This window comes from Halichoerus grypus, chromosome 12 (genome assembly GCF_964656455.1).
Source record: "Halichoerus grypus chromosome 12, mHalGry1.hap1.1, whole genome shotgun sequence".
NCBI classification, from domain to species: domain Eukaryota; kingdom Metazoa; phylum Chordata; class Mammalia; order Carnivora; family Phocidae; genus Halichoerus; species Halichoerus grypus.
The window spans coordinates 88296881-88323213 of record NC_135723.1 but is presented as its reverse complement, the minus strand read 5'-3'; the positions used below and the strand labels follow the sequence as shown (position 1 = coordinate 88323213).

General features: G+C 48.8%; 1 protein-coding gene and 1 long non-coding RNA gene across 3 annotated transcripts; both read left to right on the top strand.

Annotated features, from left to right (window-relative positions):
* The first annotated feature begins 1645 nt into the window (after window positions 1–1645).
* AKR1B1 (aldo-keto reductase family 1 member B) lies at window positions 1646–26058 on the top strand. 2 transcript variants are annotated; one of them, XM_036091678.2, is made up of 10 exons: window positions 1646–1916; window positions 9875–10042; window positions 10695–10811; window positions 11609–11686; window positions 11987–12109; window positions 12598–12704; window positions 13018–13099; window positions 13635–13718; window positions 14634–14716; window positions 25766–26058. In XM_036091678.2, the coding sequence occupies exons 1-10, from the start codon at window positions 1851–1853 to the stop codon at window positions 25893–25895; spliced, it is 1038 nt and encodes a 345-aa protein (XP_035947571.1). In that variant the 5' UTR covers window positions 1646–1850; the 3' UTR covers window positions 25896–26058. The 2 variants fall into 2 exon arrangements, with proteins under 2 accessions (XP_035947571.1, XP_035947572.1); XM_036091679.2 differs by lacking the exon at window positions 25766–26058 and adding an exon at window positions 16697–17105 and having other exon boundaries at window positions 1652–1916.
* On the top strand, window positions 2400–6138 carry LOC118535324 (uncharacterized). The gene is made up of 4 exons (XR_013442881.1): window positions 2400–2435; window positions 4099–4310; window positions 5267–5374; window positions 5878–6138. It is a non-coding gene; the product is annotated as an uncharacterized LOC118535324 (long non-coding RNA).
* Window positions 26059–26333: the final 275 nt, after the last annotated feature.

The window sequence follows — 26333 nt, the reverse complement described above, 5'->3', positions numbered from 1 at the left end:
CTCACCTCCCTTATCCCCAGCCCCAGGGCTAGCCTGTGTGTGCGCATGCGCAAACGCGTTGCTTTTACGTGATTTCTTCAGGATGAGATTACTGGTTCAGAACATGAAGATTCTTACTGCTCTTGATACGAAATGCTAGAATGTTTCTTGAAGCATAATTTTGACACGTGCACGATGGCCTCTTACAAAGCTGACACCGGCCGTGGGGCAGTTAGGAGACTATCACAATATGTCCTGGTGATAGTACTATTTTTGCTATAGAAGATCCCCAGGTATGACTTTTCACATTTGCATAACCCACACAGAATACTCCCAAGTCAAAACTTTAGCTATACCTTCATGCAGTCAGCTTCCATCCTCAGTCGTCATAGAAACAGCAAGACCTTCACACTGAGTCCATGTCCCTAACAGATGACCCCTCTGTGTATACCAAACTGGTCATTTAAGGTGTATCATTTTCCCAAGGGACTAGCCCCTTGGACAGCAACCTTTGGATATAATCTGTCAGCAGAAATCTTATGAATGAAGAATGTTAGGCTACTGCTGTTTTATTACAAACCAAGTTCCCAGCTGAAAGTTCTAATTAAAATTCCATTCTGTGAGGACAAATAGCATCAGAATTTGCCAATTAGCAGGTTTTTATAAAAGTCAAATGGAAAAGTATCTGGGCTAGTCTGTTGTGTATAAATTTTTCCTAGGGGGCACTTTTTAGAAGTCACCAAGTGGAAAATCACTAGAATGGAGTTTAGCGAGGTCTGGTTCTTGAGTCATTGCCCTGCAGACGTAATGCCCAATCCTGCATAATTAGGAAAGATTAGAGGGTGATGGAGCAAAAAGAGCAGGTTTGGGGTAGGACAGAGAATCAGAGAGAGAGGTTGTTGAAAAGAAACCAAAATTGTCTTCAAAGCTCTTTCCAGCAACTTTTGGGTGTCTTGGAAAGTAATGTCTTCTTGGCTGACAGGGCTGATCAATTTATTATTTAGCACCTCCTAATTTGAAACACTTGAAGCTACAATATTAAAGTTAACTTTTCTTCGGTGGGTTTCTGCCTTTTCACTCTAGAAGTTTCATTACTGAAACTTGGTTTGATAGTCTTATTTTCTGAAGACCTGATGCCATCCAGGGGTTCTGGACCAAGCTCATTAGGGATTCCTAACCTCAAGAGAAGCTGGCTTTTGAGGAAGGCTTGCTCAACCACACTCAGTGGTACAGACAAAACCCGCACCTAGGGTGGGATGCCAAGATAGCCCTAAGAGCCTACATACAAGCTGTGTAAACTCCAGTCTCCAGGAGGTGTTCTGCAACAAGACTGCAAGCCATTTCTCTGATATGCACCTTTCCAAAAGCAAAGTGCGCTGCTCAATTGTACCTGTAGTCAGTATGATTCCTACAGATGATAAGACATCGGTCCAGTTCTCAAAGAGCGTGACTCTGGCTTGGACAACAGACCAATGTATCCTTCGGGGCTCCTTTAAAAAAAATAAAACCCGAACTCCTTCCCAGTCTACTTATTTATAGGATGTCTGGTACTTTTCGCTGAAGCATTCTGGTTTCAACGCGCCCCACTGCCCGGTGCGGTCTCCACCGCCGCCGCCAGGTGGGGCGTGGGCGAGCGAGCCGAGCGGCAAGAATCCGGGCCCTCGGGGACCTAGCGGAAGGCGCGTCCCCGCCGAGCCCCCCGGGCTGCGGCGCCCCAGCCTCGGCGCGGGCCGGCCAATCAGAAGCCGCCTTCGCGTAGCCGCGCGTTCGTCGGACCCGCCCTTCCTGCGGGCCTCACGCGCTATTTAAAGGCGTGCGCCGCAGCTGGCGCGGCGTGGTCCTCGGGAGCGGGTCGGCGGAGCTCAGCAGTCATGGCCAGCCACCTCGTGCTCTACACCGGCGCCAAGATGCCCATCATGGGGCTGGGCACCTGGAAGGTAAGTGCTCTCGGGAGCGCGCGCGGCACGGCTCGTCTCGGGCTCAGCGCGGCGTGGGGCGGTAGGGACCTACAGTGACCCAGAGCGGCCCCCCGCCGGGGATGCCCGGTCTCCAAGGAGCTATAGTTGGGCTGGCCGGGCCCGGGCGGGACGGGGGGGGTGGGTCCCCACGGGGACCGGGGCACCGGGCGCTGGCCTGCCGTCCCGGGGGCTTGGGTGGGGGACTGCTGCTGTAGACGCTCGGCGGGTGGGATCCCCAGGCCGCACTTGGAATCCAATCCCGGTTGGAAAATCACGGAGGGGGGTTCCCCGCGCCCCGCCGCTCTGCCCAGGGGGCGGGAATCGGGAGGAGCCGGGGCGATGGGGCCGAAATGGGGGGCCGTCGCGCGCCGGCGAATCGCGTCTGAACCGCACCTGTCGCACCTGCGCCTTTGTTTCTTTTCTAAATAGTTTATTCTTAATGGTTTCCGTTTTTACTCTCTCAGGAATAAGCACTCCGCTTAAGCCCGGAGACTGCAGGTAATTAAATTAGCTGCCACGAGTTTGCCCAGGATGCATCTATCTCCGTGTCCCCAAACACGCGACGCCGACCCCTTGTAGCCGAGCTTGTCTCTCGGGGTTGCGGGTGGGGGCGGTTGTCGTATGCGGGGCAGACCTTCGCAGAGAATCTGGGCACCTGTGGTTACCGCCCAGAGAAAACTCTTAGCTGTTGCCAGCTGTTGCAATTGAAGATTAGTAAATATAAGAAATAAGAAAAGGGTCAAAGAGTTGATTTACACAAAGTTTCTTGGCCAAAGTAATCAGAGTATGTGTAATTTGTGTTTCCTTCAAGAAGTCCAGTGAGGGCTCTAAGGGTGTAATTGAATTATGACCGTGATACAGAGTTATAAATTTCAGCTGTTGAGGGTTATTCTCTTGGAATGGATGTGAAAAGACACTTTCTTGGCAATAGTAAGTTATTACAGTTTGTATAATGATGCAGGCACGCAGAGACATACGCATATAACTGGAACAAAAGAGCCACAAAACACTACTAAGTGGGATGAATTCCAATATTTTTATTCTGTTTTGTGTTTTCAGAAATTATGTTCCTGACCTTGGTCCATTGTTTGAAAATTACTGCTCTAGGGTAAATAAGGAATAAAAGTTGTTAAAAGGATTTTTAGAATTTTTTAAAAATTTTTTAAATGTTTTATTTTTTAAATTACTTTTTTATTTCTTATTTTTAAAGATTTTATTTATATATTTGAGAGAGTGAAACCGAGAGAGATCACAGAGGGAGAGGGAGAAGCAGACTCGCTGCTGAGCAGTGAGTCGGATGTGGGGCTTGATCCCAGGACCCTGAGATCATGACCTGAGCTGAAGGCAGAAGCTTAACTGACTGGAGTCACCCAGGTGCCCCTGTTTTATTTTTTTAAAAAAGATTTATTTATTTAGAGAGTGAGAGTGCGAGCAGGGGGAGGGGCAGAGGGAGAGAATCCTCAAGCAGACTTCCCGTTGGGCTCAGAGCCTGATGTGGGGCTCAATCCCAGGACCTGAACTGAAATGAAGAGCCGGACACTTAACCAACTGAGCCACCCAGGGACCCGTATTTTTTATTTTTTAGAGAGTGAGCGTGCATGCAGGCACGATTGGGGGGGGGCAGAGGGAGAGAGGGGCTGGCATCTTACAGCACAGAGCCTGATGTCATGACATGAAATCATGACCTGACCCCAAATCAAGAGTTGGGACACTTAACCAACTGAGCCACCCAGGCGTCCCTTAAAGAGTTTGAAGTCCTGCACCTGTGCACTTAATGCCCTGAAAAGCTGTATATTTATTTAACATTATAAAATCTATAGTTAGGTCATTCATTCTGGCAGAGTACGTTCTTTGAGGGCGAGGGTAGCATCTGTCTTGTTCACAAATATTTCCCCCACGTCTTACAATGCCTGGTAAACAGTAGGTACCCAAAAAATATGTTAGATAGGTACTGAATTAATACAAAGAAGTAAGATAATTTTGGATGGTGGGGGAGGTGAGGAGATGAGGTTTGTACAGAATCGTGTTGAGGTGTGAGAAGGGAGGTAACTGAAATAAATAGCACAAGTATAGGCTTAGAATGGATTCCTTTTTTTTTTTTTTTCTTAAGGATAGCAGATAGTCCCCTTTCCCCCATATGTGTGTACATATTTCTTCACAGATGCTGGACAAAAGAAGGGGTGACCCGAGAAGCGTTTGCTTATCTTTGTGAGAAGTGGGGGAGGCTCTGAAGCGGGTACAGTTCCTTGTTCTCCTGGATCTTTCCTATCATGGCATCTGTGTTGTACCATCCAGACCCTTCGCGGGGCTCTAGTGGTCTCTGATCTGCTTTTTGCATCAAAGGTCGTCAAATCTGCCCTTCTGTCCTTGGAGGTGAGGCTTTCAGGCAGATGGGAGAGCATCTCTGCCTCAGACCCCGTGTGCCATAGCGAGTGTTTCTCCCCGGCAAGCTTGCCTTCCCCATTAGACAGGAAGTAAACCCACCAACCTTGTTTTGCCAGGAATCCGTTAAAACAGATTTCTTTTGATGCCCTCTTGCAGTCCTGTTGCTAGTAAATGTTCTGACCTAGCGGAAAAATTGTTGGTAGTTTGGTTATTATAACACACCCACATGCTCCAAACTGAGGAGGGGGGTACAACTGTGTTTCTTAACCTCTTTTCCATTATCTCCACCCCTGCCCCATGCAGGAATCTTTGAGACATTCTTCCCTAATTGCCCCCCACATACAATTTTAACATCAGGGATAGACTGTATCTGTTTATGTCCTGTGGCCCTTCAGAGGGCCGCAAACCTTTGTGTAAGCTAAGATTTATTTTTTGCCCCCACTGAACCAGTTTTTGTCTCTTTGGGGGTGATATCTCCCCCTTTAAGAACACATGAGGTAGAGAAAATGCTGAGAAAGACTTTCTGTCACGTGCCGAAAGTGGGACAAGCTTGTATTGGCCCCAAGATCCTGGGTTGGGGGAGGGGGGAAGAGGTGCTGGCTTTGGAGCTGAGACCATAACTTGGTTTTACCGTTCACCTGCCTCATCTCCCTGCGGGCCTCAACCTGGCCCTCTTCAAGATCAAAGATAGTTAAGTAAGTCTTCCCCAAGCAGGGCCAGCCCTGGTCCAGTCCCATCTCAACCAAGTGGAGATATCAGTGTCTTAGAATTCAGCAGAGATTGATTCAGGTTGGGTGGGAGGAAGCTAATTTCAGTTTTATTAGTTGGTTTGTGTTTGTTGCCAAGCCTGATTATGAGCTTTGATGCCAAAGAGTAGCCAGATTGACTGTTTTCATGTGATAAGGCAAGTGAAAAGGGTGGTCAACCCCTTATCATTTGTACAGAACTGCAAAATGATGTGGACGTACTGATCATGAGCCCAGTGAGGTTGGCTTATCTGCACCAAACATTGAAAAGCACACTTTGTATTGACCGTAGATTGGACACGAGAGGTAGCATGTTGTTCTTACTCTCTGGATTCTCCCCCATGCTTGGTCTGTTGGAATCTTAGGAGTACGGCAGATTTTAAGCCTTGTTTATACAAACCACCGGGTCCCCAGTCTCCCATTTGTGCAGAGTGGAGCATTGTGTGCCCTACAGAGTGAGGAAGCCAGCTTGCTCAGATTTACCCGAAGTTGATTGAGATTGTATTGTCAATTGGCTAAATTAGAACTGGGATTAAACCCTTTTGGTCACCAAAATACCCATGTTCAGTATCAGAATACCTAAACTTTTCATTATCATAATACTGAATTGGACACCAGATATTTTATTTGTGATTAGGAATTAGGACAAATCAAGGCTGGGCCTCTTGCCTAATCCCCATTTCTTTGTATGCTCTTCTGGCGTAGAAATGGGCTGGTAAACTATAAGCCACAGACTGTTTTTGTAAATAAAGTTTTATTAGAACACACCTCCTGTGTACGTGTTATTTATGACTGCTTTTGTGCTGCAGCTGCAGAGCGGGGCACCTGCATCGACCGTCAGGCCCACAAAGCCTAAGATATTTTCTGTCTGGAATCTTATAGAAGAAGTTTGCCAACTCCTCTTCCAGAAGATTCTAAGTGAATGGAATACATTTTGAGAAGTAACAAATGCCTGTTACACTTGCATCTGGTTGAAATGACTTACACTTAAAACGAACACTTAAAATAGAAAATTATATTGTAAGACCACTAGTATTTAAACAAACCTAATAAAAAATGAGTTTCTCTTAGACGCAGGTTGAGTTTCTCTAAAGAAAAGCTGGTTTAATCGGAAGAAGTTAAATAATGTTTGTGGGGACGGCTTTTCTGTGATCATGGTATTTTTAAAGGCTTTAGAGGTTGATGGCCCTGTTTCTTTATTAAGTCTAAGTTCACATAAAAAGTTAGGTTTCCTATTCCTTACCCTAGGATTATCATTGGCACACTGTTCTCATACATCTTACCTAGGATTTTCCCCCAAAGTTAAGTTTCCTTCATTCCCATCCCTCCTTTCATTGCAAAAGTAATACCCGCTAACTAGAGAAAATTTTTAAAAAATACATCAGAAAGAACATAATCCCCTCTTTCAGAAATCCCCATGGTTAATATTGCAAGGGATTCAGTCTCTGAAATACTTTTTTTTTTTACACCATTGATGCCATTTTATAACCTTTCTGGTTGAGCCTTGCAGAGGGAATAGAGGGAGGGTTATTATTTTAAAGTAACAGGTAAGAGCTACATGCAAAGGGGAAGATGATTAGGTTTTTACAAGTTGTGTGTGTGTGTGTGTGTAAAGGGCGAGGCACTAATAGGATCTGAGTTGGTATTAGCTGGCTTCAAATGTTACAAAGCGAGGAGATAGGCCTATCTTGTGGAGATGGTGGGGGGCCCCCGGGGCCGAGAATTCTCTGCCATCTGTTGATGCCATCGGCTCAGACCATTGTCAGGTTGCTGCCTGAGCTAGTGCTCTGGACCTCTAAGGTTCAAGAGAGTTGGGCATCCGTGGGTTTGCCGAAGTCACAGGGCAGATTATTGGCAGAATCGAGTTAAAACATGATTTAAGTCTGTGGGATTTGTACAATTTGGTCATCTGTAATTTGAATGTTTCCTATAACGATTTTCTGCACATTTGCTGTGAGATGTATGGAAATACGCTTTCATGATTTATTTTCTTTTCAAAGTTTCAGTTTGGACCACTCCTCCTGTTTGCATTTGTAAATGTGGCATGAAATGGAGAGATGGTATAATCGCATACTAGCATTGCCAAGTTTATTGTGTGATTTTTCACCGTATCTTAAATTGGCTGATTCGTTAGTGGTAAGAGAAGTTCATTTAGTCTCTTTCTCTGAAGGGTTAGGTTGAGATGATGAATAGTGAATGTAGTTTGTGGACTCTGGTACATTTTCATTCCAGAGAATGATTTTTTCAAGCCCAGGAGACTTAATCCTTTCACTGACCAGTGTCTCGTGCCTCTTAGGATCCACACAGGAGGACAGACCTCTAGGCAGAGCATGGCTCTAAGGTCCTTCTGCCAATGTTTGAGTCCTGACATCTTTGACCGACTGTGATCATGGGCCTGTTGCGTCACCTCTCTGTGCCTTTCTTTCCCTAGCTATAGAGATAACTGTATCTGCCAGGGTTGTGGTAAAGATTCAGTGTATTAATGTACTTAAAACTGGTAAAAATGGGTCCATATTTTCAGTTTGAGCCAGTGTGTGCTAAATACCCCACTGGTCAGTTTCCATTCAGTGACATGATCTGCCCTGGCGCAGGCTTTCTGGGAACCAGGATGCCTGTTCCAGAGTCAGCCCAGGGGACAGCCATCAGTCCCGCGGCAGAGCATGTGGCCCCGTGTGGCCTCCCTGTGGCTGCAAAAGGTGTCCCCAAAAAGGGGAGGCTGGGGGCGCCTGGGTGGCTCAGTCGTTGGGCCTCTGCCTTTGGCTCAGGTCATGATCCCAGGGTCCTGGGATCAAGCCCCGCATCAGGCTCCCTGCTCCGCGGGAAGCCTGCTTCTCCCTCTCCCACTCCCCCTGCTTGTGTTCCCTCTCTTGCTGTGTCTCTCTGTCAAATAAATAAATAAAATCTTTAAAAAAAAAAAAAAAAAGAGGCTGGCACACAGCCCCCATTCTTGGGAGTCTTGTCACCGATTGCTACAATTTCTGCAGACTGAATTTATAAAATGCCCAACAGTCCTTGCTTCTGTTTTTCTTTACCTTTAGAAAGCAGCGTGGCCCACTTCCCAGTGCCTGTGTCCCTGGCTCATCTCTTGGTCATTTCTGCCCTTGGCTTTTCTCTGAAAACATAACGTGAACCTTTTTTCAGTTTTGTGCCACTCTTTCGGCAACCTTGATTATCCTCGTTTACACTTTTCTGGCTCCAAGTAGCTGAATAATTCTGTTGGGCAGAATAAAAAGTACGTTTGAGGTGGGGACTCCTGGGCCCACAGGATGCCCTCGGGTGTACCAGAGTCAAGGCTGTACGTGATGTCGCTCCGAGCAGTCTCTCTCGGCCCTCCTGTCTCTCAGCCCCACTCTCTTCCAGCAGCCCCTGGCTCCATTCCCCCAGGTCGGCGACCCCAGCAGGACGGGAGCCTGTCCTGGTAGTAGTTGCAGAGACCGAGTCCCGCGGGCCAGGTTTGGGTCATGCCTCTGCCTTTGCCCTAGTGGCTGTGCCCGATGCGCTGTGTGGCCATGCCGGGCCTGGGGAGTACGCCCGCCCCTCTGTCCGGGCCTGGCCGTCTCTCGGCCTGCTCCCTTGGATCTCCAGTGGTGGGGAAGGCTGTACCTGTCGCTTCTTTGTTCCTCCAGGGAAAAAAAGAGATAATCAGGTCATCTGGAGGTGTACCCTCTCTTAGACCTGAGGTTAGCATCCCGCCCCCTGCTCCCTCCTCGGGGGTGAGCAAGCCCAGTGTACGAACAGGCTCTGGGCATCCCCTTGTTCCCACTGGTTCACAATCTCCCCCCCTGCCCCGGGCCTGTTCACAACAGCTGATGTCAAAACAGCAAATGTCTGCAGCTGCTCATAGCCCTGGGGATTTTCCTTTTCATTCTCTTCTCCCCCAGCTCTCTGGAGGAATGCACTATATTCATGTCACAGTCTGTTGCACATGTGTGTATTTTTCACCTCTCTGGTCTGAGTAGGATCAGTGAGGCGATGGAGTAAATGTCCATGAGGTCAGTCTGGGTGCTGGCGAAGCTCGAAGGCCTGGAGGAGCCTCCTCTTCCCTGACAGCTAGGCTCTGCCCTGTCCTGGGCACAGAGGTGGTCAGATGGCTGTTCAGTCTCCTTGCAGCTCTGCCCACACATTAGTGATGCCCATTTCCCCTCTCCTTCCAACTCCTTTCTGTCTGCTGGTATCTCAGAGGGGCCGTCTGCCACCCCTGCCTCTTAGAGCAGGTTCTTACGTGGTCACAAAGAAAGCACCAGCCTTTGAATCTGTATCAGTAATGTCCTTGACTTTACGATGATCTCCTAGAACTGCTGAAAAATGAATGATTGCCAATGTCAGAATCCACACCGAAAAGAAGAGAAAGTAAAGCATGGGCGTTTAGTGACAGCTCAGAAACCAAACGGGCATTGGGTAAATATTTACAGCAGTTATTAAAATATTCTGAGCTATTTGAAGGACATGGTGTCTCTTACTGTCTTGGGAACCTAAAAGATTCAGATAGGGTGGTTTTTTTATGTGGTGGTTTGTAAATCAACATGTAAAGAAGCAAGGGAGACCGCTCTGGCACATCTTTTTAGGGTGGGCTAGGCTGCCGTTAAGTGGTTGTCAGAGTATGCTAATGTGAAGCCATGCTGCATTTCACCTGGGCTCCACGCCCCCATCTGAGAGCAGATGGTTTGGGAAGCCGCTGGCCATCTGCAGCCGTCGGAGAGGGGCAGGAGCTTCAGCGAGGAGCGGGGGGCTCACACTGCCCTTCTTTCTTCCTGGGTTGCTTCGTTGTTGATTTTAACTCCATGCCTTCCGGTCTTTTCCTTTCAGTCCCCTCCAGGCAAAGTGACCGAGGCTGTGAAGATGGCGATTGACCTTGGGTACCGCCACATCGATTGTGCTCACGTGTACCAGAACGAGAACGAGGTGGGGTTGGCCATCCAGGAGAAGCTCAAGGAGCAGGTGGTGAAGCGTGAGGACCTGTTCATCGTGAGCAAGGTGCTGCTCGGCAGGGGGGCCCAGGCGATTGGCTCCTTCATGTTCGTACGATGGCAGAGCCGGCTTGGGAGCCGAGGCCGTTCTGCCAGGGAAGCGGGTTGACTGCAGGCCACAGCGGGCTCCGAAGCTCGCCTGTCCCCTGTGTGTTAGATGGTCATGTGGTGGAGAGCCATTGGTTAGAGCCCCTTGTGGATGAGGCTTAGGTTGTGGGTTGGCGCTCCCTTTCCACGGAGTTACCTTTGAGGACAGAACTTGGTTTCCATCTGGAGACTGGATCTCCGCTGCTGGCCACGGTCTTTCACCTGGAGGCTTTGGGTGCCCAAAGGGACACTGGGTGGGAGGGTGAGGCTGGCTCCACAGAGACCAAGCCTTGTAGGAAAATGGCCTTGAGAGCTCATGTTTAGGGCCTGTGCCTTCCCGACCTGTCCATTCTACATTATGCCTTCAGTTTGGTCCCTCTGCCGGATTTCCCTGACCTGATTATCCTGCCTGCCTTTGGAAAGTTGGGGTCCACGGTGTGCAATGGAAACTCCCTCACCACCATTGACAGTGCCACAGGGAGAGGGGTGGGTTTTGTCGTCGAGCTGTCTGGCTCCGGCTGGGGACACCACCTCCTGCACGCGGGCTAGGACGTGCTCTCTCCCTGCTTCAGCTCTGGTGCACGTTCCACGAGAAGAGCATGGTGAAGGGAGCCTGCCAGAAGACGCTCAGTGATCTGAAGCTGGACTACCTGGACCTCTACCTTATTCACTGGCCAACCGGCTTCAAGGTAGGCGACACAGGGCTCAGGCCAGGCCCCGTCCCTCCGTGTAGCCTGGGTGTGCCAGGCCCTCCTGCATTGTGTGGGTAGAGGTGGGCACACGCTGCATGTGTGTCCTTACTGGCCCAGGCCCCGTCCCTGAGGTAGCTGCCAGTGTTGTCACCTGGGAGCTGTTAGAAATCAGCCTCCGGCCCCCCAGGCTACTGAATCTGAGCCGTAGGCGACTCGGTTGCACGTTACAGAATTTGAGGAGCGCCATGCTTTGTCATTTGCTGCTTGTGGTACCGTTTCAAACTGTGACTGCGAACGTGGCTCAGGTGACATTCTGCACGTGGCCGGAAGACCTCATTGGTTGTCACCCTCTGCCTGCATGTGTGGGGGTGTAGTCCTGCCTTCTGCACACAGGCCCCATCCTGTGGAAGCCTGATCAGTATTCCCTGGCAGCCTGAGTCTCTGCACTAAACAAACTCGGGTTATTACCTCCTTTGCCTTCTTCCTAGCCACAGGGTCCGTTTTCTGCTTTGTCCGCTGGATTGAAGGCATGTGGCTTTTATCCTCTAGCCCTGTTGTATTGTGCTGGTTCCATCGGGCAGTCAGCTGCAACCATTTGAAAGGAGAAGTGTCTGGGGGCTTCAGGACTTGTCTGCCTATTTCTTTTTCCCACTGGCCTGTGCGTTTGCCCTTGATTATCTTCTGAAAACTTAGTCAGCTATGGAAGTTAAGAGTAATTTTTTTTTTAGAACTTTGTGTTTAAAGATGCAGGTCTGTGAAGGGCTGTCATTGATTGTTTGCTCTTGTAACAACAGCACGGGAAGGAATATTTCCCACTGGATGGGGAAGGCAATGTGATTCCCAGCGACACCAATTTTGTGGACACGTGGGAGGTAAGGCAGTCCTTGACCCGGTCTTCTCCCTCCTTGCTGTTTTCCCTTTCTCCTGTGAGTGATCTGCTCTGCCGTGTCTTTCCCTGCATTTTGGTGTTTGATCACCATTTTTGCTCTTCCTGTCTTATTAAAGCCAGCCTGGCTTTTGTCTTGGTGTCTCTTGGCTTCTCAAAGGTCTAATTTGCTGGCACCGATTAGTAAGGGCAGGACCTGTTGAACTGACTGGAGCCAGAGATGCTTTTCTCGTCCTTGTCCTCTGGGACACATGTCAGGAGCAAGCAGCCCCTCTTTTGTTGGTAGGCCATGGAAGAGCTGATGGATGAAGGGCTGGTGAAAGCTATTGGAGTCTCCAACTTCAACCATCTCCAAGTCGAGAAGATCTTAAACAAACCTGGCTTAAAGTATAAGCCGGCTGTTAACCAGGTAAACATCGGCGGGGGAGGGGTGTGCATGGGAGACTGTTTGGTTACTTTCTGAAGCTGGCAGTTACTTCTGATCCGCGTCCCCCGGGGAGCAGCCAGTAGGCAGGTCCCGATTCGGGATTGAGAATGATGGTGACCCATCTGGGAGCTGAGCTTGCAGGAGAGACGGGGTTGGAGCCTGGCTTGTGATGACTCAGGCTCTCCCGGATTATCGGCGTGCAGACGTTGAGATCCTCAGACTCATCACAGTTGATAAATGGCCAAAGCCAGAACAAACCCTTAGGGCCCGTGGCCACAGTACATCAATAACAACATTATTGTTGTTTGTGTTGAGGACACTAGCTGGGAAATGGAGACCATTGTTACAGCTTATTGGGGAGCTCAGACGTTGGTTATACATCGTTTTCTGTCTGGGAAGGGGGGGCACTTCCTGTATGTCCCCACACCTGTGCCCACATGCCACCACCAGCCCCCCATTTGCATCTGCAGATCGAGTGCCACCCGTACCTCACTCAGGAGAAGTTAATCCAGTACTGCCAGTCCAAAGGCATCGTGGTGACTGCCTACAGCCCACTCGGCTCTCCCGACAGGCCCTGGTGAGGTTCCCACTGGATCGTGTTCTCTTGTCCATCGGTGAAGGTTAGAAATGGCTAGAAAGAAATACTCAGCGTCAAGGAAAATGCTTCTGGCGCCAACTTGCAGACTTAACCCAGGAGCCTCTTGCTGGGTTTCCTGGTTGTCATTTCTAGTAGCAAGATGGCCGCTCTTTTTCTAGAGGGTTGGGAGTTTGTGCCCGAGCTTCAAATCAGGAGGAGACTGGTGGGCTGCCCTCTAAGGTTGAGGGGAGTTAGAGCTGCCTTGAGTGGAAGTGATGATGGGTGCTCACACAGGCCATCTTTCTGTCTCCAGGGCCAAGCCTGAGGACCCTTCCCTGTTGGAGGATCCCAGGATCAAAGCTATCGCAGCCAAGCACAAGAAAACCACAGCGCAGGTATCGTCCTCTCCACGCGCCCGTGACTGTTCCCAGAAGTCCCTGCATTCTTAGTGGTCCCCTTTAGCGGGGAGGGAGAGGCGAGCAAGCCCAGCCAAGCCCTCCCTGGAAGTGCAGCTAGAGGTCCTGGAGCGGGTGGTAGACAGGTACACAGACTAGGAAGCCAGAAGATGGCCACGTGGTGGGGATGGTGGTGCCCGCCCCCCCACCTTTACAAGCCGCCCTGAGGGGCCGTGTTTGCTGACGGAGGTGGGAAGCTCATCTGTGCTCGCAGGAGAGCACTCATCCTCAGCTGCCTGGGAAATGTTTTTCTTCTCCCAAGTGGTAGGATGGCTTCCTCCTCGTGCCCAGTACACCTGGGAGACGCGGAAGCACATGGCATGGCTGGGGGTGGGCCTGACCTCTCTGAGCCTCCCATTTTCTCGCCTGTGACGTTCTGGAATTTTCGTCTCCGGGGAATGAATGTATATAAGACTAAGTGACATAATAATGTAGATTATTGGTGTACGTACACCCTCGGCCCCTCTGTTCACAGATTCTGATCCGGTTCCCCATGCAGAGGAATTTGGTCGTGATCCCCAAGTCCATGACACCCGAACACATTGCTGAGAACTTTCAGGTAAGACCCTGGCTGGTTGGCCAGGGTTTTTTCAGCAGATTCGGAGACAGGGCCTGTCATCTCGTGCCTGGATTGTCATGTGTGGGACCCCACCGTCCTGTGCCCTCGCAGGGAGCAGGCTGTGTAGACAACTGTGCAGTGTTTGCACACTTGCCCACAGATGTAGCTGGCGAGTGTGCAGCACTGTGCTTTCTGGACGTCATGGCATGGGGGCCTTCCTCGTCCCCAGGCGCGCCGCCCCTCCCACGCACCGGCGGCTGCTTTGGGCCCGCCTGCTGGCCTCCCTGATGGCTGAGTTCTTCCCCGGCAGGCATGGTGCCCCTCCCGACGGACCTTTCTTGTCCTCTCTGTCTAGCTGTTGTTTGGCTGCTTAGGCCCATCTCAGATACCTTCTTTGACTACATCCTTCAGCTGCCCGGCCGGACTTCATTCCTAATTCCTCTGGACCCTCTGAGTGCTTTGTATAGCGTCTCCCTACAGCGTGCGATCGCGTGTTCCATGTGTTGCGCTTGTTGAATTACCTCTTCCCTTCGCGTCGCTGTAAACTGAGGCGGAGACACTTGTGATCCATCATTTTCTTGACACTGCTGCTTGTCACAGAAATGCTCAGCACCTCTGGGGTTTTGACCGTCACTAAGTGGACTCAAAAGTACCGTTTTGCTCAGAGGCTCCGAAGGGAGGGACTGTCTTCCCGTTTTGTGTAGTATCCCGCCAGCACGTGGCGTTCTCCGGAGAGTCCTGCAGTTCCGTTTCTCTGACACTTGTCTTCCTCCTGCCTCCCCACGCGGGGCCACGCAGGGCAGCGGCTCCCCAGCGGCCCTGCACACAGCTGTGTGGGCGCTTCGTATTCTGGGCTTGGCCTTTATTTGAAGAAGAATAACTGGGTTTTTTGTTTCTGTTTTTTTTTCTTTTGAGGTCTTTGACTTTGAACTGAGCAGCGTGGATATGACCACCTTACTCAGCTACAACCGGAACTGGCGGGTGTGCGCCTTGGTGAGGTGAGTGCGTGCCGGGAGGGGGCCTGAGGCGGCGGCGCGAGGGAAGCCCCCGGACGCCGTAACGGCCGCGTCCTGTCAGCCCAGCGGGGCGCCCGCTGCCGCTCGTCGTCTTGCTTTCTCACCCGTGCGCAGTGGGAAACGCTTGAACCCGTGTCAGCTGACCTGACACAGCCCAGGGCAAAATGCCAAGAGATCGGTTCTAGATATCTTCTCCCTCGCCGGCGGCATTGTTGGTCCAACCTGCAGCAGCCACAGACTTCAGCATTAATTTTCCAATCTCAGTGGCTCGTCTGAAACCAGGTGATCCGTGGGGCTGCTGTGCCCCCTTCTGGAAGAATTCACACGTGACTCTTACACTGACTTAATCGGAGGGGTTCGGTGGGAAGACTGGGGCTTGGGGCTGGGGAAGCCTCTCGACCCCTCCCTGACCGACGGTCACCCAGGGCCCCTCGAGCTGCATATTCGCTGGCTTCTTGTATTCCCTGCGATTTGTAGTTCGGAATTTGAGGGAGATGACAAGGAAGGTTGGTTTTTGGTTTTTGTTGTTGTCGTTGTCGTCCCCCCCGCTTGTCCTACAGTACAGGAACTAAAGTTTAAAACTGATTCTCTGCTTTTTAAGAAGCCTTCGTTTTACAGTGGGGACTGCGAGCTTCCTCTTTCACTATGCGTATGGCCTCTGTTTCGTCCCCATCTCCCGGTGGTGCGTCTCCTGAGCAAGGCTTGGACTTGCCCCGCGGTGGGGTAGGGTGCTAGCCTTCTCTCTCCTGCCCTGCTCCCTCTGCAGTGCCGCCCCCACCCCCTGCCCCCCGCCGTGTCTGCCAAGAACTCTGCTGCGCTTCGGCCGGGAGCGCGCCTGTGAGCGTGTGGCCGTCCCAGATGGGCCCTCACACTGCTCACGGGGGGCCGCAGGCACCGCGCGCCAGGCCCTTTCCGATGCCCCTGTTTGTGTCCGTGGTGCTTAACTTTTAGGCATTAAAATCCTTTTTGGACCAAGTGGGTGAGGGAGAGAGAGGTGAATCCTTCGCCAGGTGACGTCTGTTCCCTGTGGGAGTCTCTGTATCGTTCATTCACGTCCCTTTGCCCTTCCCACTGCTGACACCGCGTATGGGCGCTCTCGGGGCTGACGGACCGCAGTGGTTTTCCAGTGGGTCCCTTTTCCCTTAGACTCCCTGCACTCTCCAGTGCCACTCCAGAAACAGCTGTCGGGTGATTCTGCGGGCTGTCGATGGTTAATGGGGATGGGCTGGGGCTGGAGTAGGGAGGGAAAGGCCGGGTCACCTAGGAAGCTTTCTCACTAGACCTACACCTACGCTGCCTCTTTTTGGCAATTACTGCTTTACTGAGCCTCTGTTGCTATGGGCAGGGCCTATTACTCAGGCTTGCAGGGAGGTGGAAAAAGGGGCAGACTGTGGGCCTGTTTTGAATGGCTCCGAATCTTTGACTGAGAGTTCCGGGCCCCGTGCTGGGTTCACCTTAGGCCTTTCACACTATGCCCAGCCAGTCTTTCCAGTGTGAGTGCCAAAACTTGTTCCAGCACGAGCCACTGGCCCTGTTCACACGCAGCCCCAGCCTCCTTCCTCCCCTCTGGCTCTGTCGCACGTGCAGACTCCTGACCTCTGTCTGGTCACCCTCTTACTGTTGCACCTATGGGATACTGTCTGGTGCGGCCAGTTAGACTGAGTGACCAGGAAGCAGGACCGGGTCTCGGCGCCCCGCCCACCTCAGGCACAGTGCTGGGCTCCCGGGGGCGGGCGGGCTCCGTCATGCCTGTGCAGACTGATGAGAGCCTGAGGCAGAGAGGCCTGGAGGGGGGCGGCGGCCCGCAGGTGCAGACCCATGATCTGCAGTCTGGAAACTGACTCATCGCTCAGGCTTCTATTTCTGCTGATAACGAGACACTCACCATTGCTTTTCGTTATCTGTTACGGTTGAAATCTCTTCCGGAGAAGCTAATGTGTTCCTCTCTTCTCCCCCCGACAGCTGTGCTTCCCACAAGGACTATCCCTTCAACGCTGAGTTTTGAAGCTCTTGGTGCCTCTTCCCCCCCCAGGTGACCTGCCGCCGTGTTCCCCGCGCCCCTTTCCCTGTGTGGAGTGCAGTGTGGTCTCTGCCCCTCAGTGGTGGGTCAGCGACTGCGGACGGGCCCATGAGGGCTTGGCCCGCTCGGTGTTGGGTGTGAAGGGCAGTATCAGTAGGTTAGAAGCTTCTTCCAGTTCTCTTTGCCCTTCTTCTTGTCCAGCTGGGGAAAGTAGGACCTTAGTACTCTTTCTGACTAAGTTGAGTCTACAAAGTTGAAATAGTGCCACTAACACTGGATGTTGGCTGCTGGGAACTGTAACCCTTTCATCCAGATTTCTTGCCTCAAATAAAAGTTGTTTTGTGACTTGTTGCTGTTCGTTTTATTTTGATTTATTGAAGCAATACACCGCTGTCTGTCTCAGCCTTCATCCCCTCTATACTTATAAAGCAGACACTCAGCTGGGCAACGAGAACGAGTACCTGACCTCTTTCCCTCTAGCTGGGGACCTGTCGTCCCAGTACTTCACCCATTTAGCTTTAGGGTGGTTGATCTCATCTGGGCACATTCGAGTCACCTGGGAAGCCTTCAAATCTAGTGCTGTCTGGACCTCACCGCTGGGGACCCATCTGATTGGCCCAGGGTGTCGCCAGGCCCCTCAGGTGTTCCTACTGTGCAGCCAAGGTTGAGAGCCACCGCTTCAGGGCTGGGAGGGGACAGGAATCCATTTGTCACTTCCCGAGTTTCTCTGTTGTCCCTGCTGCCCGGCACGCCCCAAGTCCTATGTTTACTAAGCAGCCCTGTTCACGGGGAACTGCTTTCGTGAAGCTCATGGTCTAGACGAGAGGGAAGAGAAGCCTCAGTGAACGGCATCTGAGTGAGCTGCGGCCGCCGTAACAAAATGCCGTCGCCCGAGTGCGAGAAACAGACGTTTATGTCTCTCAGTTCTGGAGGCCGGAAGTCGGATCAGGGGGCCAGCAGGGTCTTGTTCGGGTGAGAGCCTTCTTCCTGGGTTGTAGACTATCCCCTTCTCCCTGTATCTTCACATAACTGAGAAAAAGGAATGCTTTAAATAGGATCACACAAGTAAAGGTCTGCTTTTAACGTTTACGAATGCTGTTGCTTATTTTTATTAACATTTTCTTTCCCGGAGTTAAATTGACAAAGGGATGAGCTAGACGAGAGTCGACTTTGGGTTTCATAGAATTAATGGCTTTGTTGTGGAGTACTTCCGGGATGACCGTAACCCCTGTAGGTGATACTAACTGCTGTGCAGGTTGTCCACAGGTAAAGCGCACCCCCAAGGTTTCAGATAACTAGGCCTCACCCAGGGATGCAGGAGAGCACCAGGCCCCTGCCTAGCGGCAGCCCACACCCTACAACCCTGGGCCTGGACCCCTCTTCCTGGCACCTGTTCCTCACAGCGGCCCAGTTTCCCCTGCCAGATAGGCAGGTCCCACCTTATCCCAGGTTAAGCAGCAAACTTCTGCAGTCACCCTCTAGATCATCATTTTATTGTAAATTGAGTCAAATAATCTCTGACCTTGTCCCCACCCTCTATCTCCAGTTAGCCCAGAGTTGGTTGGGGTGATCACTAGTAAAGCGTTCCAAGCCAATGCCAGGGTGCTAGATCCCTGCTTGAAGAACACTATCAAAGTAAGATAATTTGAGGGTCAGCAAGAAGCACAAGTTAAAGAAAGGCCCCGCTCTGGCCTTGGTCCCTACTTCGTAGCAAGACTTGGTTCACATCTAAGAACCTGTTCCTGAGAAGGAGTCTTGCCTGGAGTGGGGAAGGGGAGGAGAATTAAAGCCTCTTGATTAAAGAACTCCTGCATTTTGAAGATTAAAAAGGGGTGTGGCTCGCTGGCCCTGGAATGTGGCGTGAAGGACCATAGGTGCGGCCAGCCTTGGCTGGCCAGCTTCATTCCACAGGGGACTGATCCGAGGGTGGAGCAGATAGACACGGGGTGGGGTGGAGGGGGGGTCCTCCTAGAAACAGGGGCTGCCTTCCCAGTGCAGAGTCCCTTTCTCCCTTCCCGTTGTGCAACTAAGACCCCGACAGCTTTGCACATTCCGGGGGGGGAGGGCAGGTTTCCGATCCAGCCTCGGCACTCAGGTGGACTCCTTGTCGTGAATGAAGTGACTCTCCAGGGGGCCAAGGCGGTGGGAGTTCTAGAACAATAGTGCCGGTCCCATCTCTGAGGACCTTTGCTGGGGCCTCTGAACACATTCACAAAATAGTTGGACTTTTACCAAAACAAAGTTCCAGCCAAAGAGCAAAATTGTTAATAAGATAATGAGACCCACTGAAAGACGGAACTAAATTTAATTGAATCACATAGGCGATTAAGACCTGCACTTGAAAATCTAGCTGAACAATGCAGACTTGATTTCAAACAGTACAATTTCTCAAGGGCCAGTTTCGCAGAGCACGGTTTCTCAACACTGTCCTGCTTCACGTCGGTACAATTGCCGAACGAGCTTTTTAGTGCAATGTCTGCGGTGCTCCCTGGCAGGACCCCGGGAACTGCCCAGGCAGGAGCGGAACCATCCGTGTTGGGTCCAACCCCGGAAGGCTCCCTAGGGGGGCAATAGGGACTACCTCTGGGGGTTCAGGTCTCCCTGGGACCCAGCTCCAGGTCACACCTAGTCTTTCTGTCCCTTGAAGGCATTTTCTAGCTGTGTTCCAAGAAGACCCCGGTCTTCAGGATCCTGAAGGAGCCTCCCCTTCCCTCCCCAGAATTTGGCTACAAGTAGTCAAAGCAACTGATGGCTTCTCAGGTCCTCCTCCAGCCCAATGCCCAAGCTCGGCCAGAGGGAGCATCAGTCTCTGCTTGCTTTCCTTTCTATCCGTCGTGCCTAGAACAGCCCTGGAGCACAGAGCAGGCTTTCAGTAATGCTGTTTGCATGAACGAGTGAGCAAATGAATGACGAGCTTTTCTTATAGCGACAGATTATGACAACCTCCTAGTGTAAAATCAGTGCATTTCTGACCCAAAGAGGAGCTGCTCAGTTTTGAATTGTGGCCAGGAATACATGAAAGAGGCAAAGGGTTCTACAGATGCAGACGGACTGAGACTTCCTTGCAGCTCTCTTCCTAATCCTCGACTCCGGCAAACTGGTTAGCCTTCCAGCCTCTATTACCCCAATCTACAAGATGCCTACCTCCTAACGGTCATGGGGGTTAAATAAGGTATATGGAATGTAAAACCCCTATCCTGGGCCTTGCCCACAGCCCTCAGTGCCTGCTTGCCCTTAGTCTTACAACGGAATGTTGGCAACAGGGGCAAACCCATCCTCTCCCTCACAGCCTGCAGCTGGTGCCCGGGGGATGGAGCTCTGCCCAGCAGCGCTTTCTCCACAGCCTTGACTCTGGCCACCTCACACCCAGAAAGGGCAGCGCTTGATACACTTCTCAGTGAGCAGCACACTGTGGGCTCTTGTTTCCCATCTCAAGGACGGTGCGTCCTTCAAGAAGAGCAGGCCCTGAAGAAAATGCTGTCGGAGCGCCAGGGTGGCTCAGTCGGTTAGGCGTCTGACTGTTGATTTTGGCTCAGGTCATGATCTCAGGACTGTGAGATTGAGCCCTGCATTCAGCTTGTGCTGGGAATGGGGCCTGCTTGAGATTCTCTCTCTCCTTCTGCTCCCCTACCGCCGCAAAAAAGAAAGAAAGAAAATGCGTATGTGTTTGTAAGAAGTATTTTTTTGTACTGATAGATGAAATCATTGAGTGTTGGAGGTCATCTAAATCTACTTCTTTCTTTGAAAGAATCCTACATGGATCCTCAATATATAAATCAGAAGGCCGAGCTGCTGTGGTTTAAGTGGGGGAGGAGTCTGGGAACCAAGCCAGTCAACACCCTCACACACAACCCCATAACCATGAGGGCCTGAACACCATCGCAAAGCCTTGGGATCCAACCCTTTGTTGTTTGTTTTTAAGAGCGATAAAGATTTTTTTCACATAGTTGTTGGAATTCAAGAATTCCAGAGTGGCTTAGCAGGTTGTGGATGGGAGTCTCTCATGAGGTGGCAGCAAATACGGTGGCTGGGACTGCATCATCTGGAGGCTTGACTGGACCTAGAGGATCTGATTCCAAGGTGGTGCATTCCATCACTGGGAAGACAGTACTTGCTATTGGCAGGAGGCCCCAGTTCTCACCCCACGTATCTTTCCACAAGGCGGCTGGGGTGTTCGTGACATGGTGGCTGACTCTCCCTGATGAGTGATCCGAGCGATCACAAAGTGGGAGCCATATTGTCTTTCATTATTTAACCTCAGAAGCCATACACCACCATCATTTCCACAAAAGATCAGCCCTATCCACTGGGTACATCTTGGAGGCTGGTGACCACAATTTGCAAATCTAGAACTGCATATGTTTAGAAAGCATTTCAGAAGTAATTATAAACATGCAACCAATATTTCAAAAGAATATATGTTCTGATTGTCATGCCCAGCCAGGGCAACATTTTGGTTTTACAACAGAAAACCCTGGGGATCAGAGAGGTCAAGTGACCAGCCAAAACTCACAGAGCAACTTAGTAACAGAAATGGACCTAGAATCCAGGTGTCTAGATCTAGTCTATTGCATTACATCATGATATTCCATTTAATAAAAATTATAGTAACTTGCACACGTGTACAGCCTTATCCAGGGGATCAAGCTTAACATCAGCAGTCGTAGGTCATATTCATAATATGTGCTCTTGACATGATGTGATGAGAATGGCCCTTTACCTCCACGATCTTCCTCCCCCAAACCCATAACCCCAGTCTAATCAGGAGAAAACATGAGACAAATTGTTTTTGAGGGATGTTTTACAAAATATCTGACCAATACCAATACCCCTCAAAACTGTTAAGGTCATAAAAACCATGAAAAGTCTGAGAAGCTATCACAACCAAGAGGAGCCTAAAGAGACACGACGACAAATTGTATGGGATCCTGGGACAGGAAAAAGGACATTTAGATGAAAACTAAGGAAATCAGAATGAAGTCTGGACTTCAGCTAAGAAAAATTTATCAATATTGGTTCACGAATTATGCCAAATGTCATCTGTTATACTAAATATACTAATGTAGTCTGTTAATAATGGGAAAGTAGGTGTGGAGTATATGGGAAGTCTGTACTATCTTCAAAATTTTTCTGTAAAACTATTCAAAAATAAAATGTCTATTAAGAAAAAACTTTATAGAATGCTCAGAGCTGCTTTTCTAAACAAAATATAACAAGGCTTGTTTACTCACTTGCTTTAAAAAATGCTCACATCTCTCTTAGATCAAGCAAACAAAATAACTAGTAAGGGTACAGATTTGAATGACATGATCACTAACCTTGCTCTTGGAGAACACATATTTCCAAGCACATGTGGGATATTTATGAAAATCAGTAATATGCTAGGCCCAAGTGCTGGCCTCAACCAATTTCAACAAAATGATATCATATGGATCATACTGTCTGACCACGATTTAATAAAAATATAAAACATTAGCAAAAAACATGAACGTTAGGAGCTGCCCATCCCCATATTCACAGTTCGAAATTTGAAAACAGACACAAACAACTCAAGGGTTAAAGAAAAAATAATAGCAAACACTCTATATGGCATTTATTTTATTTTTTTAAGATTTTATTTATTCATGAGAGACAGAGAGAGAGAGGCAGAGGGAGAAGCAGGCTCCCAAGGAGCAAGGAGCCCGATGTGGGACTCGATCCCAGGACCCTGGGATCATGACCTGAGCCGAAGGCAGACGCTTAACTATCTGAGCCACCCAGGCGCCCTCCCTATGGCATTTACTAATGAATTATGTGCCATGTAATATTTTATGAGTTTTATATATTTTTTAATCCTCCAATCAACCCTTTGAGGCTGGTCCTATTATCATTTCATTTGCAGACGAAGAAACAAGGGACACGTAGAGGATGGACAACATGCTCAAGGTTGGGCAACTGGAAAATGGTGGCACTGGGTCTGCATGTGGGCAGTCTGGCTCCAGACTCTGTATTCTGGTTCTGTTAGGCTGCCTCTTAATATAAAGTAGAAAACACACGTGGAATGGTAAAAATAAGACATATCAAAATTTTGGGACGCAACTAAAGCAATACTTAGGAGTCTTACAATTTATGGAGTCTTAAAACCACTGAAGAAGTAGAATAACTATTAAAAGTATTTCCACAAAGAAAATGCCAGATAGAGATGGCTTTATAGAGGTGTTGTGATGTATCATAACATGCTAGGTACAGACAATGCCAATCCAGCACAAGTTACTCCAGAAAGCAGAACAAGAGGGAAGACTTTCAAAATCATTTTATGCAGCCAGCACAAATTTGATACTCAAATTACTAGGGCAGTTCAAGAAAGGAAAATTACAGACTAACCTCACCGAAGAACAGATATGTACAAATCCTAAACAAAATAGACTTTTAGTCACATTCAATAATGTATAAATGATCAATGCAATTTTATCACAGGAATGCTCTGTTGATTTTATATTAGAAAATCATTAATGTCCTCTACCATATTAATAAATTAAAGGCATATGTATTCAAATAAAAAATGTTTGATACATTAAAATCGTTTAATGATAAAATCTTTTGGCAGACTCACAATAGTAGAAAACTTCTTTAACTTGGTAAAGGGCATCTCCACAGCCATCTCATATACCCACCATGGCGTATCCTTATGGTGTATGATCTACCACTATATGCTTTCACATGAATAAATCTCAACAACAGAATACCGAGGCAAGAAAAGTTAGTCACAGAGAAATGCACACAGTAAGAGTCTACTGATACAGGGGCGCCTGGGTGGCTCAGTCAGTTAAGTGTCCAACTCTTCGTTTTGACTCAGGTCATGATCTCAGGCTCAAGCCCCGTGTAGGGCTCTGCGCTCAGTGGGGAGCCTGCTCAAGGATTCTCTCTGTCCCTCTGCCCTTCCGCTCGCACACACACTCAATCTCTCTCTATGAAATTAATTAATTTTTAAAAATCGCAATGAGATATCACCTCATACCTATTGGAATGGTTATTATAAAAAAGACAAGAAATGATGTGTTGGTGAGGGTGTGGAGAAAGGGGAACCCTCGTGTGGTGTTGATGAGAATGCAAATTGGTGCAGCCATTATGGAAAACAGTATAAACGTTCCTCAGAAAATTAAAAGTAGAACTACTATATGGTCTAGCAATCCTACTTTTGGGTATATATCTAAAGGAGACGAAATCACCATCTCGAAGAGACACCTGCATCCCGAGGTTCGTTGCAGCGTTATTCACAATAGCTGAGACATGGAACAACTTAGGTGTCCATTAATGCATAAATGGATAAAGAAGATGTGGTATATACATAATGGAATTATTCAGCCATGAGAAAGAAGAAAATCCTGCCATTTGCAACAATTTGGATGGACCTTGATACATTATGCTAAGTGAGATAAGTCAGAGAAATAAAATACTATATAATCTCACCTATGCGTGGCCACTAAGCACATTGAACTCATAGAAACAGAGATCAGAGTGGTGGTTGTCAGGAGCTGGGGTGGGGGGAGGTGGGGGAAATAGGGAGATGTTGGTCAAATGACACAAACTTCCAGTTATAAGATGAATAAGTTCCGGGCATCTCATGTTCAGCATGGTGACTTTAGTTAACAATATTGTATTGTGTTCTTGAATGTTGCTATGAAAATAGGACTTTATTGTTCTCACTGTAACAACTGCAAAATAGTAATTATGTGTTCACTAACCTTATTGTGGTAAACATTTCCCAATATATACCTGCATCGAATCATCACACTGTACAACTTAATTTTATACAATGTGACCTGTCCGTGATATCTCAGTAAGCTGGAGAAACAAAGACAGACCCGGAAGACGCAGACAGAAGTTACCACAAAAAGATAAAAAAAAAAAAAAAGGAGGTCGGGTGAAGTTTGACATCAGGAAGGGACGTGAAAAGATTTCTAAGTTACTACTTATTTTTCTTACCCTGGGTTCTGTGAATATGCATGTTTGTTTTATTTTAGTCCTTAATTTAAATGGGTTGCAGAGATTCTACACATTTTTTGTATATGTATTTCATAAGAAAACATAAATGCTGAAAAATACGAATGATCTCATTGGATCCTTGCAACACCCCCATGAGACCCATGTGTCATGATTCTCATTTTATAGATGAGGAACTTAAATCAAAAAAGTTCATTGCTATGCCAAATATCTCACAGCTAGTGCATGGTTCCGTCTTCTCATTCTGGGGCCAGGATTCCTACTCAATCACACTGAAACTAATTTTTATGACTATTTTTTTTTTAAGTTTTATTTATTTAAGTCATCTCTACACCCAACATGGGGCTCGAACTCACAACCCCAAGACCAAGAGTCACGCACTCTACCAACTGAGCCAGCCAGGCACCTCTTTATGACTATCTTAACTCTGGACACAGAAAACTCTTGAGTGCCCAGCTGCATGTTATTGAGCAAAATAAAAGACAGGGTTGTTTGCTTGTTTATTTGTTTAAAAACAGAATTGTCTTTTTTAAAAGATTTTATTTTATTTATTTATTTATTTATTTATTTATTTATTTATTTATTTATTTGAGAGAAGGAGAGAGCACAAGCAGGGGAAGCGGCAGGCAGAGGGAGAGGGAGAAGCAGGCTTCCCGCTGAGCTGGGAGCCCGACTTGGGGCTCGATCCCAGGACCCTGGGATCATGACCTGAGCCGAAGGCAGACGCTTAACCGACTGAGCCACCCAGGTGCCCCTAAAAACACATTCCTGCTGTACATTTCCACCTGAGCCTGCAGCGAGGCTCCCAGCCTGGGTCTGGGCACTGAGAGATTTGTGCAGGCTTCCCTCCCAGTCACCATAAATCAACCAATGTGGACAAGAACATTGGCTCGGGAAGAGCTCTCAGAGGTCATATAGTTTCAGTTTCATTGTGTAGGAGGGCCCAAGCCCAAGGCCAGCCAATTGGTGGAACAGCCAGGATCAGAACTTATGTCTTTGGATGTTTATCCAGCGTTCTTTTCCTACAGGTCACCTACACTGGTGTCATCTTGGACTGGACACATCATTTTGGAAACCTCAAACCCTCACTTTGTGGCCTCATCTGAACTCGAGACTAGACTGGTTTGTCATCCAAGGGTTTCAAACTGCATTTTCTAGGAAGGTTGGATTTGTGGGTCAGGGCCGAGGGTCAAGAAGGGTGGCATAGGTCTCCTCTCTCCTTCCCCTTCCTGCCTCAACCGGAGCAAATTCCTTTTTATCTGCTTTGTGTTTTGGAACTGTGTAAGATTTCATTTGTGGAAAAGGTTCCGGTCCTTAAAAGTTGCAGAAAAATTAAAATCACTCAATGGTGAATCAAATTGGATCTCTTGGGACTCTCTCTCTCTCTGCTCATTTCCCAAGTTTTAGTACCTTCCAGTAAGTATTCTTGGAGACTTGAGTTCTAAGTTCAGTTCCGTGGCTAAGGGGCACAGAAAAGAAGATCACTCCATCCTCGAGGTACAGATCCATGAAGAATTCCTAGGTTAATCAGTCACTTGGAGGAGGGAAGCATTTTCCCTTAGCAACAGTTTAACGAACACTTGTTCAACTTGCCTG

Excerpts from the sequence above, each read along its gene's own strand:
- AKR1B1 (XM_036091678.2), top strand. The coding sequence starts at position 1,851 with ATGGCCAGCCACCTCGTGCTCTACACCGGCGCCAAGATGCCCATCATG. Across the intron at positions 10,812-11,608 it reads ACTGGCCAACCGGCTTCAAG|CACGGGAAGGAATATTTCCC; the intron begins GTAGGCGACACA and ends TTGTAACAACAG. Across the intron at positions 12,705-13,017 it reads GGCTCTCCCGACAGGCCCTG|GGCCAAGCCTGAGGACCCTT; the intron begins GTGAGGTTCCCA and ends TTCTGTCTCCAG.